Source organism: Zootoca vivipara, chromosome 10, assembly GCF_963506605.1.
Source record: "Zootoca vivipara chromosome 10, rZooViv1.1, whole genome shotgun sequence".
Lineage (NCBI taxonomy): Eukaryota > Metazoa > Chordata > Lepidosauria > Squamata > Lacertidae > Zootoca > Zootoca vivipara.
Window position 1 is genome coordinate 41,164,731 of NC_083285.1, and position 14,776 is coordinate 41,179,506.

At 40.7% G+C, this 14,776-nt stretch overlaps 1 protein-coding gene across 3 annotated transcripts in view; it reads left to right on the forward strand.

Annotated features, from left to right (window-relative positions):
• TCF20 (transcription factor 20) overlaps positions 1 to 14,776 on the forward strand; it is a 144,086-nt gene that overhangs the window by 127,944 nt on the left and 1,366 nt on the right. For all 3 annotated transcript variants that reach the window (XM_060279783.1, XM_060279784.1, XM_035128489.2), the window contains 2 exons: positions 264 to 357; positions 6,129 to 6,178. In XM_060279783.1, the coding sequence (XP_060135766.1) occupies positions 264 to 357; positions 6,129 to 6,178 (144 nt within the window). The remainder of the gene's footprint in view (positions 1 to 263; positions 358 to 6,128; positions 6,179 to 14,776) is intronic.

Here is a 14,776-nt window from a genome sequence, read left to right on the forward strand (position 1 = left end):
TATTGCCCTTGTTCATTTTGGAAAAGTGTGGTATCAGTTTTATTAAATAAGCCTAGACAAGAATTAAGCAAATGAAGCCTTTTGTAGCTGTGTGTTTGGGTGTCTGTAAAACACTGGCACAAGATTCACTTACATAATTTCTTTTTGTCTACAGCTGTTAGAAGTACAGGAGCAGATTAATTTTTATGTGATGGAAACAAAGGGATGGGGTAAAATCAAAAGTTTGTATACAAGTTAGTGTTCTATCTTTCCATTTCTTTCAGAAATGTTCTCATTGCCAGGAGCCAGGAGCCACCCTAGGCTGCTACAACAAAGGCTGCTCTTTCCGATATCATTATCCGTGTGCCATTGATGCAGGTAAGAACAAGGAAATGATTTTAGAATGACTGTTCACTGGTTTGATCTAGAACACTTTATAAGAGAGGCATCGTGAAAATCACTTGCCACTTAAAAGTAACCTGCAAGAACTGGATGCAGCACCATTATATAATAAATCACAACAAATTATGGAAAAAGAATTTGCTTCAAATACCAGATTTTATGTTTACAAGTGTCAACCACAAGACAAATATTTACTCATGCAGAGTTTAAAACCTGTTTCCTCTTGGAAAATAATTAGGACTTCTGCCAAAGTATGCTAAAAGTAGAACATAAAGGATCATGATTTTTGTGGTTTCTGCCTTTCCTCATTTGAAGGAGTGAATTGAATTCTAGTACCTGCTTCCTCTATTAGTATTATTAGATGTAATCCTAAAACATTTGGAGTGCCAGAGATTGGCAAGAGACTAAAATGGCAGACCAGTGAATGGAGTTGCAACCAGAGAGGATAGCTGTTGTTGAGCTGCAAAGCACTTCAGAGCATTTGCTGTAACAACATGTTTGTGTGTTGTTACATTCTTTTTACTGTCATATAAAAATCTTACTTGAAGAATCTTTTGTGTTAGCCTATCCTTGTATAGTGCCTCTCATGTGAGTCAGCTCTAATGCTAGATACTTTTGGATGTGCATGCGTTGGAGCTTTTTCTTTGGATTTTGTGGAGCATATGAGACTGGTGCCTGCTTCCCTTACTGGTATTTCAACAGCCTGGAGTTGCTTCTGTCTAGAATCCTGATATGACTAAATAAAACTACCTTCCAAGAAAGACATTGAATTATGCTGAGTCAACCTTCTATTTTTGGCCTCTCTTAACTTTCCATTACACAGACAGGGATAGTCTTACTACTGTTGACTGCCTCTGACATAAGAGTGGGAAAATTAAAGAAGAATACAGTACAGATATTAGTAGTTGCTAGTTAGTATGGTCAAATGGATGTACCTTTCATAGGATGCTGTGAATCTTCTAGATGATTAAAAACTGAGACTGAAACATTGTGAATGAGACTGAGACTTGTATGTCTTCCTGCAGTATAGATGTTGTACTTGGTTCTTTAAGAAAACAAAACAATATTTTGCAGCTGAATTAATTCTGTGCAGGGAAGTAAGAATTGTACCCCTCTCACCACTAACTGCTGGAAATTTACCAAGCCCCTCTCCTTACTATTTTTCTTCTCCACCCCTCAGAAGGTTGTTTTGTTTTGTTTCTTAAACTTGGTTGGTTCCTGTCACAATGAGTCAAAATTAGCCAGTACCAACTAAGTATGAAGAAAATGTGTGGGATCTTTGCTTCTTGACAACACACATTTATTTATTTGGTTTTCCTTTGTTGTCTGGAATTTGGAATATTGAGGTCTACCTGCCCTATAGGAACAGAAGAAGAAGCCAAGAATGAGGCTCTGCCAGTTCCACATGCTTCTGGTCTCACCAGCCAAGCTGGGCCTAGCCTCCCACTCTAACAGTTGTCATCCATTTTATATGCCCTGTGAGATAGAGAAGCAGCAGCATCTCCTCTCACCATTGTTTTCACCAGCTAGGTTGACACCCCCCCAAACAAAACTTTTGGAACCAACTCTCTATGAGGAAGAGCTGCAGAATCTGTGGATGGTGGTATCAGCTGGGCCCCTGTGAGCCAACTTGCCAAAGGCAGAGTAACAAGAAACCAGCAGATTCCAGCTACAGTACATCCCAGAAAGCCAAAACTCTACCCTCAACAGCTTCTACCTACATTAAAGCCACTTCTAGGAAAGTCTGGTTACCAGACTGTTTCTCAGTGACTAAAGAGCTGACCATTATAATAACTTTGTAATAGAAAAAATGGTGCCTAAATTTGTTTATTTTTATCTTCCATCACCATTGCCTTTTCCTTTTATAATAATAATAATAATAATAATAATAATAATAATAATAATAATAATTTATTATTTATACCCTGGCCATCTGGCTGGGCTTCCCCTGCCACTCTGGGCGGCTTCCAACAAACATTAAAATACATCAAATATCACAGATTAAAAACTTCCCTAAACAGGGCTGCCTTTAGGTATTTTCTAAATGTCAGGTAGTTGTTTATCTCTCTGACCTCTGATGGGAGGGTGTTCCACAGGCGGGTGCCACTACCAAGAAGGCCCTCTGCCTGGTTCCCTGTAGCTTTGCTTCTCGCAGTGAGGGAACCACCAGAAGGCCCTCGGCGCTGGACCTCAGTGTCCGGACAGAATGATAGGGGTGGAGACGCTCCTTCAGGTGTACTGGACCGAGGCCGTTTAGGGCTTTAAAGGTCAGCACCAACACTTTGAATTGTGCTCAGAAATGTACTGGGAGCCAATATAGGTCTTTCAAGACTGGTGTTATGTGGTCTCGGCGGCCGCTCCCAGTCACCAGTCTAGCTGCCGCATTCTGGATTAGTTGTAGTTTCCGGGTCACCTTCAAAGGTAGCCCCACATAGAGCACATTGCAGTAATCCAAGCAGGAGATAACCAGAGCATGTACCACTCTGGCAAGGCAGTCCGCAGGCAAGTAGGGTCTCAGCCTGCGTACCAGATGGAGCTGATAGACAGCTGCCCTGGACACAGAATTGACCTGTGCCTCCATGGACAGCTGTGAGTCCAAAATGATTCCCAGGCTGCGCACCTGGTCTTTCAGGGGCACAGTTACCCCGTTTAGGGCCAGGGAGTCCTCCACACCTGCCCGCCTCCTGTCCCCCACAAACAGTATTTCTGTCTTGTCAGGATTCAGTCTCAATCTGTTAGCTGCCATCCATCCTCCTGACACTCACACAGGACCTTCACCGCCTTCACTGGTTCTGATTTGAAAGTGAGGTAGAGCTGGGTATCATCCGCATACTGATGAACACCCAGCCCAAACCCCCTGATGATTTTCCCAGCGGCTGCATGTAGATGTTAAAAAGCATGGTGGAGAGGACAGAACCCTGAGGCACCCCACAAGTGAGAGCCCAGGGGTCTCCCCCACCACTTTCTGAACACGGCCTAGGAGGAAGGAGTGGAACCACTGTATGACAGTGCCTCCAGCTCCCAACCCCTCTAGACGGTCCAGAAGGATGTTATGGTCGATGGTTTCAAAGGCCACTGAGAGATCCAGCAGGACTAGGAAACAGCTCTCACCTTTGTCCCTAGCCCACTGGAGATCATGAACCAGTGCGACCAAGGCAGTTTCAGTCCCATGATGAGGCCTGAATCCCGACTGGAAGGCATCCAAGTGGTCCGCTCATTCCAGGCATGCCTGGAGTTGTTCAGCCACCACTCGCTCAATCACCTTGCCAAGAATTGAATATTTGAGACTGGGTGATAATTAGCCATATTTGCCGGGTCTAAAGATGTCTTTTTAAGAAGCGGTTTAATGACCGCCTCTTTCAGCGGGTCTGGGAAGACTCCCTCCATGCCAGGATGGGCAAGGGTCAAGGAGACAGGTGGTCGGTTTCACTCGTCCAAGCAGCCTGTCCACATCCTTATATCACGTCTTCTTAGATTGTAAACTTATAGGTAGAGACCATATTGTTTTTATTGATCTGTAAGCAATTATGTGACCCTTATTGACTGAAGAGCAGGGTATAAATACATTGAAATAAATGAATGAATGATAACAGTGAAGTGAACATTAAAGCATGGTATAGTAATATCTTTGCTAAAAGCTGATGAATTATTGTCATACAAAGATACTTTCGTATGAATGGAATTATAGTTTATTCTGTAAACAGAAAAATGAATTATATGCTGAATAGAAAGCAATTTGGAATGCTTCTGATTACTGTACAACTATTTTGTGAATATAGTATTTAGAAATTTTCTTTGAGAAATTGGCATATGCAAGTCTATTTCTCAGTTACTATGACTTTGTTTTCTGCTTCTATCCTGAAAAATTTTCAAGACAAATATTTTTGCTGTTAGAAAGGAGTAGATATTGCTCTTGTTATTCATTAGGTAAGGAATTCATTACCTTGAGTCAAGAACAGTTTAAACTTTTTTTCAGGGAGGTTGCTACTAAACATGCTGTTATCTATTCACAGCTTGTTTGTTATTGGGTGAATCAGCTTTGACTTCAAACTGACAGTTGCTTCTAATTGGACCTTCATGGCAATCACAAAAAAACCCTGTAAAATAGGAAGAGATGGCGTGAGTAAGGTTGATCTGGTGAGAGGAGAGATTTCTTAGCAAAACATTTGGCATCATTTTTTGATGCCGTCCTTACAATTCTCTTCAGACTGAAGTGTAAACAACATTACCCTGGAATATACAATAACAAGCCAACACGTTAGTTTGTCAGCTGCAGTGTGCAGGTGTGTTGCACAAACGCTCCCTGCACTCTTTGTGGGGCTCAAAGGGATTAGTTTAACCTTCAGTTAAACTGAACTACTGTGTCGCAGAATGATGCATGTCCAAAAAGTGTGTCACCAACTTGAAAACTTTGGAAAGCTCTGCACTGGAGTATATTATAAACCACAGTCCCTGTTCCTGAAAATACCACCCCCCCAAGATTCATTGAAAGCAAAAGCAAATGTCTTCATGCTGTGTAGGAAGAGGTGTGGGGGGGAACACAAGACCAGGGCTTGCTTGGGATTTTACCAGCTTGTACATGCCATCATAAACCAGCCTTCCCTGCTGTTTGTAACTGAATTGAGAGTTGGTAGTCTAAAACATCTAGAGGGCACCAAGTTGGGGAAGGCTGCAATAAACAGTTTTCATGTTATGTATGAATGTGGCCCATATGCTTTGTATTGCGGCTGAGATAAATCTAGTTACAGGTAGGTAGCCTGTTGGTCTGACGTAGTTGAAACAAAATAAAAAAATTCCTTCCAGTAGCACCTTAGAGACCAACTAAGTTTGTCATTGGTATGAGCTTTTGTGGGTATGCACACTTTTTCAGATACTGAAGAAGTTAGCTGGGATAAATGCTTGTCTTAAAACAGAATTGTTCTAGCCTTCTTTAAGTTTCTTTTTATGCAGCTCAGAACTTTCAATGTGGAACACTGACATCCCCCTTGCAGCAAAGGAAGCTGAGCCAAAATCAGAGAGAACAGTTTTTTCCTTGTTAGCCTCATGCTGACTGTTATAACATATCCACAGGAGGAGGATATGGTTATAGCATTTTATTTAAGATTATTTCAAATTAGCATGCTTTTATTTACCACCATGGGAGCCACTTGGAAGTTGTAAGGAATTGTGGGGACTGGATCCATTAATGGTTCTCTGAAAACGCACTGTCTTGACGAAGCAGCTGAAATTTGACACACACACCCCAAAAAAGATAGTTAAAAGCATGTAATTAGTTAAAAGCAGGATCACATGTCTGAAGCTTGAACTGAAAGTGTACCCCAAGGAAGGATGCCCCTAAACAAGTAGTTTTTAAATCAAAATTTATTGGTGAGCATGGAATCAATATGTTAAAGAGCCCCTGTAGTGACTAAAAATATTGAAAAAAAGTGTTTGTAGCATGTTCTATAGCTGAACAACTTCATGTTACAAGGGGATATGAGTAGGCATATTCCTAGGAATGTGAGTTTGCTAAGGCATTTGAGTACATGCTTACAGTGCGCTTGCAGGCACCCATCTCTCCTTCAGACATTAGTGGTTACTACACTGTGAGCACCTTTTTCATATTATGAAAAAACGATCTATAATTAGAGATGAAGAAGCAGACATAACACTTTTGTTAGCAGTGTGGTTAAAATCACTTCATGCTGGGTTTGGAGTTGGTGGCTATTTTCAGAATATTTTTAACCTTTTGTTTTCTTCTCCTTTAGATTGTTTACTAAACGAAGAGAATTTCTCAGTGAGGTGCCCCAAGCACAAGGTAATAAAGTTGTTATCAGTTTGCTGCCATTTGTTGCCATTTGTTATATAGGTCTCATCATAGTTTATTTTTAGACATTTTGTGTCTGGACAATGCTTTCTAAATATACTCTTTGGCATCTCTTTCAATAGTGTTTGTGTGTGTGTGTGTGTGTTTCCATTTCCTGTGGGATGGCACGGTCAGAAAATATGAGTCTTCATATTTTCTTTATTCTGTGGAATTAGTTTATTTTAATCTGGATTATGTTCGTTCTATGAAAGATAGCTTCATTGCATAGCTTTTGTACTGAGTGTTTTTCTTTGGCTGTAGCTATTCAGCAAATGTTCTGCTAAAAGTGGTTGTCTGCAAATAGTCTGAGAAAAAGAAGTTTCTAAATGGTTGGGAAACTGATTGGAAAGTTCCTTTCATCAATTGATCTGTTGGAGATGGGTCGGCATTATTTGCTGTGCTGGACACAATTGGCCAGCTAATTCTTGTCTACTTGTTCAACCTCTGGTTATATTGTTAAAGCACCAATTTGTAAAATAACCATAATGTACTTTTCTGTATATAGCTAGGCAATAAATATAAAGTTGGACGATAATTTATAACATCCAGACATGGTTGAGCTTCTGCTTGTTGAATGATGCTTTATGATGTGTAAAGGTGTATTTAGGGTACCCCCCCTTGTTTCTCTATTCATAAACAGTAGAGATCAAGGAATGTGGAGCTATCTGAAGATCAGCCATCTGTCTCTGTGAAAGAAAGCTATAAAATTCTTTGAGCGTAAACTTAATTTCCCAAAGTAGAAGGCTGCTTTGTTAAATAGTTATATTAGAAATACAGATATTTTCAAGTTCCAAGGTCATGTTGGATTAAGACTTCTGGAAACAGCCAAGCCTCAGATAACTGAATAAAAAGTGTGCATCATATTATGTCTTCAGAGTTATTTAGGTTATATCAGATAGTATTGACTGCTTGCAAAAAAAACAACAACCATGTTTTTGATCACTAAATGTACCATGATTATTATAGAACAAGATTAGTCTTTGAGGAGCAAAATTTACCAGAGTTCAGGAGAGAATACCAACATAAACAAATAGAGGCATCATTGCTTATTTATGTGAGAGATGAGCATTCAGCCACCAAATGGTTGATTTTAGTAATTAAAGCTTTTTTTTGTTGTTGTGTATATTTGTTGTAATATTTATACTCTGCCTTTTGATTCATGAATCCATGAGCAGCTTATAAAACTGGTAAGAATCACAATGCAGGTTAAGAACAATATCACAATACCAAACAAACAACAGGATATGGCTCTTCCCTTGATAAACATGTCACTGACAGTCACTCTTCTGATCCAGATGTTCTTGTGTGTATCAGAAGTTGGGCATATGCTGTGGAATTGCATTGAACTTTCTGTGAACCATGTTTCCCTTGTTTGTATGGTACTGATAAATGGGTCCAGGAACCTTTTTGGAATGAATAAATATTATTTCCTCATTTCTAAAATTTTCAGATAAGTTTATGTATGCTCTGTGCTTTTAACTACATTCTGCAACCTGTATATAATTTTTATGTACTGGGCAAATCGCAGAATTGTAGAGTTGGAAGGGACCACAAGGGTCATCTAGTCCAACCTCCTGCAGTGCAGGATTCATTTGCCCAGTGTGGTTCCAGGGTCCTGAAACCTCATCCCCCAATCTCCTGTAGACTCTTTCTATAACTGAAGAATCCACCAGACATTGTGGGTGCACACACTGTTCAAGTTGATCTGCATAACCATAAAGCCTAGGAGATGTATAAAATTAAGTACCTATGTGATTCTCAAGGTACTGAACACAGCATATCTATTTTTGCTATTTTTCTGCAATTCTGGAATATGTACAACCTTGTTTAGAAACTGTGTTGTGTTTCGATAGAAGACAAAGACTTCTGCTCTCTAAGAAGTGACCCATGTATTAAAAAGTGGTTGTTTTAGAATTAATTGAGATATAGCAAGAATTAACACTTTTAATTTGGAAAGGAGAGTACATCTAGATATGTTACTTGTTTTGTAGTATTAACACCTCTTTTCTGTTGTAAGTTGATTCTTTTAGTTAAGATATGAAAACCAGATGTAATCTGTTTCAACATCCACAAGGTGAAAAAGCTTAAGTTTGACAATGGTTAAAAACATCTGACACCAGGGAGCAAAACTCTTCCACAAAATGCCTTTCAGAACACTTAAGGAAGAAGCTGTAAAAACCTTCTCGTTGCTCAGCTTGAAAGCTTTGTGATTATGTAGGGAGCACAGCTCAACTTTCTTGCTAAACTGCTTATTTCTTTCCTCCCAAAAGTTCCAAATGCTGTCGTGCAGAAATCCTGTCTGAAAGATCTGTGTTTGGTTCTCGTACTGATGCTACTTTCTCTCTTTCATTCTCCACATGTTCCATCTTCCTTCTCATCTGCCTCTCTCCTTTTTATCTTCTCTTTCCCCCTCACATTCTTCTTGGCATACTGGACATTAGCCCCTCCTCCCTTGCTCTCTTCCCTCCTTGCAGAACAAGATGGTGAAAGGCAGCCTCAGCACAGAGCAGTCGGAGCGGGGGTGAGGGGGGAAGTGTGTTCGTGGGAATGAAAATAAAAGCAAGCACAGGTGAGTTGAGGGAAGGATGCCACTTTCTCTCCAGCCCAAGGGAGAAATAGGTGGTGATATTGCTATGCAGAGATTTTAACTTTGGGTCCTATTTACTTGTATTTTGATACTAAGCTCGCCACTTCACCAATGAAGGGCAAAAATGAGGAGAAGTCCTTTTCTGCTGTATCCTAATGGACTTCCCATGTATCACCTGTTTGTCTATTTATGTAAACACAGAAGATTGGGTGAGGGAGATGGGTGTTTTATATATCATCATTTGATGGCTAACTTTCATATTTCTACTTAGATCCCCATTTTCTGAGCTCCAGTAAGTCAAGATCAGTTGCTTGCCTGACAGCCTGGTACAAGTGCCCAGAGGAAAAGGCAGCGATTAACTCTGCATAGCATCATAAGCGTAACATACTTTCAGTGTTCTGGAAGAAGCCGAGAGAGAGAGAGTGCTGACTTTCTAAGCTCAGCGGAAGCAATCAGAACACTCTGAGGGACACAGCCTCAGATAGTCTAATAATGGGTTTTCTTTGCCCTCCCAGTCCATGCCAGAGATACACTGGGATGATGTTCCAGGACAGGTCCTTCTATGCTTTTGGCTGAGAAATCCACAGGAAGCTGCCTTGCTTCCCTGCTTCTCTCAACCGTGTTACTCTGTTTCTTTCCCCCTCTGCCATGTTGTTACCACTATCTACTCTCCCCCACTTCTTCATGCTGTGAGGGTATTGCAAATACCCGTCCAAGCCCAGGACAAGGCCTCTATAATGCTGCTTCGTTTGTCATAATGAAGCCAGTAAGACAGTCACTATTTAAGGCTAGAACGAAGGTATATGTATGCATATGCATACGCAGTTACTATAACAGTCCAGCTCTGCTCAGCTCTACCCCCATGGCAGTGGGAATGCACCTCTCTCCCTGGAGGCTGTTGTTATTCCCCACAGACAATCAGCTTGAGTGCTGAGTTGCAAGGCTCATCCATATAGAATGAGTTTTTCATCTCAAGATAGTTATTTTTTACCGGTATCCTCATATTGAAATCACTCCTACCACAATATTGTTATATTTGTATATCTTGGTATGTTTTTAGTTCTTGTGGATGTGGGTGTGGAGATAAGGCTAGCCTATTGTCAACATTTTGTAGACAGTGAAACCAAGATGCTAACACTCAATGAGTTCTTCTAAAAGACACACAACAATGGTAATCTAAAATCTATAGGGCAGAGGTATCTATGTTTTCCTCATAGAGTTTTTAAAAAGCTCCACAGGGAGCTTGTTGAAAATTAGCATTGAACATTCCTTCTCTGATTACTATTTCACTGTGTCTTGTCATGTATGAATTGGGGCATGAAAATTTATTTAGCTGTAAGTACATCCAATGGGCTACCCACATGAGTTTGACCAAACTGTGGGAGGCAGTGGAAGACAGGAGTGCCTGGTGTGCTCTGGTCCATGGGGTCACGAAAAGTTGGACACGACTAAACAACAACATTCAATGGACAATCCGATATGAACAGATTTAGCTTTATGAATTGGTAAAGGTAAAGGGAGCCCTGACCATTAGGTCCAGTCGCGGACGACTGGGGCTCATCTCGCTTTACTGGCCAAGGGAGCTGGCGTACAGCTTCCGGGTCACGTGGCCAGCATGACTAAGCCGCTTCTGGCGAACCAGAGCAATGCACAGAAATGCTGTTTATCTTCCCACCGGAGCAGTACCCATTTATCTACTTGCACTTTGATGTGCTAGCTGGGACTGAGCAATGGGAGCTCACCCTGTCGCAGGGATTTTAACCGCCGACCTTCTGATCGGCAAGCCCTAGGCTCAGTGGTTTAACCCACAGTGCCACCTGCGTCCCTCTATGAATTTATGAATTGAGATTTCGCTTAATAGGTGGTTCAGTTAGGATGGCTTTCACAGGGATTATTCACAGAAAAATGGAGATATCTTCAGTGTACAGGACCTATGCCATCATTAGTATCTTTATCATTCCTGAATGGGAATGCACACTTTATAAAATATTGATGAGTTAGGTCGTTTGCTGAAGTCCCTGTCTCTTATTGGTCTTTATTAGTCTTTCTTTCTCCCTTACCGGTTCTCTAATAATTTGTGAGTTTGAACAAGTGCTGCCCACCTTATTTTGCTTATATGCAAGACGGTATATGCATAGGTTGGAATTGTGCCACTTTGGCCTTGTTTCATCCGTGCCACTTCTTTCTCACCATTTAGAAATTATTGGCACACAGCATTGTTTGTTTGTTCCCTTGTTTTTAAGCATTGCTTGGACCCCTTGTGTTTGCTTCTAGCCAAGTGACTGTGAATGGGCTTTGTTGATGGGCTTTATGACGTGAATGGTTTAACAGAGCAGATTTTATTTATTTACAAGATTTGTTACTACTGCAGGCACAAAACAATACTATAATATCAACCCATTTGAACTATCAGGAGAACTTGTATAACACTAAAGCAATAGGTTCAGCACTAGTGTTCAGCATATGCCTGTCAAAAGATGTGCTCCTTGTACTGAATTCTTACTATTTATTGTTAACGTCTGTCCTTTCCTCACGTGTATTGTCTATTACAGTGTTTTAATATCTTTTTTTAAAAAAAAAGATGGGCCTTCAGCTGGCACCTAATGCATAGGGGTTGGGGTTGGCCATATTTTAAAGAGGATATATTTTTCAGAGTAGTATCAAATGTTGGAAAAACACTCTTGGGATGACGGCATACTCCCCAATACTCCAGAGCGTCCTTCCATGACCCTCTCTGGCTGGCATCTTCCCTTCAGTCCAGAGCGCCGGTAATACGCGACTCTTAACTCATGAAAAGAGCACGCAGGTCTCCCAGCATCCTGTAGCGAGAAGAAAGACGCATCTGTAGTTCTAAAACTACTTTATTTACAGACTATATACAGAGACTTCATAATCCACGTCTGTGTTCTGCGAACACCAGTACAGAACTGCGACATGGCAGAAGTGAAAGTAACATACAATAAACAACACTCAGAAGGAACAGATAAGACAGACTTCCGTTCCCACACTCTCTCAGACACTCATGACACTCATGTGATTTTAACTAATCACACCAGTCCCTGCTGAAGCACCTAAGGACAGCTAAAATACTAACATCAAATACCTGAATGGTAAAGCACAGAATGCTGTGTCATTTAGAATGGTTTGTCTCTGAGTCCACATATGCCTTCTTCCTGGTGCAGTGTAGGCCCCTGAAAGCAATACATTAAAGGCTATCCTGGTCACACAGAGATGGAATGTCTCCACCTATTTCTTTCTGAGCTGGTTGCCCCAGTAGTTCTGCAACATTTCTGAGGCATGAAGATGAACTCTGAATGAATCTAGCGATCTGCATTGTCTCCAGGAATTAGAAGAGAGCAGAGCACAAAGGAGCAGTGTTGTGTGTCTTGTTGTCTGTCTCTGAGTTTCTGGTTTAATGCTCTGGCTTGTTTCCAGGTAAGGGCAGGCCTCCCGTATACAAAAGCTTGAAGCAGGAGTCTCTCAGCTCTTTCTAAAGAAACCTATAATAGATTATGAATTCCAATCATTTGTTTTTAATATTTTTGGGAATATCTCTTTTCAGTTAATTGTCTCATGTCCATTTGCACTTTACCTATTCACCTGGGTCTTTTTTGATATCAGAAAAATATGCCTACTTCATAAATAAGTAGGGGGAGGTGCTCCATTTGAGTTATAGGTGTCCTAGATCTGTGACTGCCGGTAGAGAATGAGTTAAAAGGTAAAGGACCCCTGACAATTAAGTCCAGTCGCGAACGAGACTGGGGTTGCAGCGCTTATCTCATTTTACTGGCCGAGGGAGCTGACGTTTGTCCGCAGACAGTTTTTCCGGGTCCTGTGGCCAGCATGACTAAGCTGCTTCTGGTGAAACCAGAGCAGTGCATGGAAATGCTGTTTACCTTCCCACCAGAGTGGTCCCTATTTATCTACTTGCACTTTGATGTGCTTTCGAACTGCTAGGTTGGCAGGAGCTGCAACTGAGCAACAGGAGCTCACCCCGTCATGGGGATTCGAACTGCCAACCTTCCAATCGGCAAGCCATAAGCTCTGTGGTTTAGACCACAGCGCCACCCGCGTACATTGGTTATTTTCTCCTGTTGATTAATCAAAATAGTGAAATTAGTTTTTATGTGCTTCCATAAGCAGGTTTACAGCATATTAAATCAATCAAACATAAATAAAACAATCTGAAGAAAGTCAAATATAGAGTATACAGTCAAAGCAACTTAACAGAAAACTAAAATATTATCTTAAAGATTTCAAAATAAAACATTACAAAGGAGGTCAACTACAGAATACATATTTAACATAGGGCTGGGTGACTGTGGGCCCCGCCCCCTAGGCCAGGTGGAAAGGGCCTTTCAGGGAGTGGCCTCCATGCCTCACGGTTAAGTTTTTAAGTTAGCTTAAAAAATCTACCTAAAAGTCCTCTTTCTTTGCTTAAGCTGTTCAAATGCAAGATACATATATGCCTCATGTTGAAGTAAAAGTCAGTGGTCCAAAATAGCTTACAGTACAGTGGTGCCTCGCTAGACAAATTTAATTCGTTCCACGGGTCTTTTCTTATAACGAAAAATTCGTCTAGCGAATCCCATAGGAATGCATTGATTTTTTTTGATTTTTTTTGCCCATAGGAATGCATTAATTGAATTTCAATGCATTCCTATAGGAAACCGCGATTCGCTAGACGAATTTTTCATAAAATGAATTCGTCTAGCGAGGCAACCTCCGCTCGAAAAATCCTTTCGTTAAGCGGAAATTTCGTTAAGCAGGGCATTCGTTAAGCGAGGCACCACTGTATCTGAAACTGGCACCACTGGTAGCCAGTGTGCTCAGGAATAAGACCCACAATTAAGAAGCAAGTAGATAGAAGAAATCTGATTCAACCTGAAAATTCAATTGAATTTCCCAGGTTTCTCCCACCCATAATAGAGAAAAGTGGTCTGATAGATAGAAAGGCTAACCAGCCCCTCCCCCTCTCTTTGGGAATAGGGCTCATCCATATTTGATATATCTATGCAACAATAAGCATGGAAGAGTCAATTTGAAAAGTCAAAGTCAGTATCCCTCTTAAGATCCCCACTGCTCTTGCAAAGGACTCACAGTTTAGCTAAGCCCCCTTTTTAAGTGTCGGTTGATTTAGGCTGCAACCCTGTGCAGTTACTTGGATGTATGACCCACTGAATCTTATGGGAATCTTAAGCACAAACATTCATAGGAAGGGCTCCTAATTTAAGATGCAGGAAATAAAATAATAGTTCACATTTTGTGGACAATCTGAAAGGAACTTCACCTAAAGAATTTGCAGAATGTTTAAGGCTGAGTATGACACTCTTAACTAGCAGAATGGAGTGAGTCTGAAACTTCTTGTCATAGAGAGACTAATAACGGTCCATAAAGAAAATTAAATACATACACATGCCACTGCACAAGCTTCTTAAAGTGACATTTGTGCCTCCAGTAAAATAGAACCGATAAATTTCAGCTGACCCATACCTCTAAATCCAGACAATATTGGCTACTGTAGTTAAAGCATCTCCTTAGTGTGCACTCATGGTTGCCAATAATCTATCATTATAAAGTATTTCTGGGTTGGTTTTTTAATGGTTGCTTTCTGGTGGGTGTGCAAGGCCATACAAAGTATGGTAAGATGAAGCCCCTTTCATTGGCTGCACTGTTATCAGGCTATAGCAGAGATTCACCCTCTGATTAAATTAGCCACACATTTTATCTTCCAACAGCCATATATCCCAGCACTGAATGTAATGAATTCTGACATGGACACTTAAACAGAAGGGAATGGGCTATAATTTTTCATTTCATATAATCACTGCAGAATTGCTTGCTTTTCAAGACCTTAAAAGGGGTTTTTGTTTAAGGAAAAAAGAATTATAAATGCTACACTTTCATAAACAGTTCTACCAAGTTTTAAAGTTCTTGGAAGTATTGCTGCTACAATATTTCCT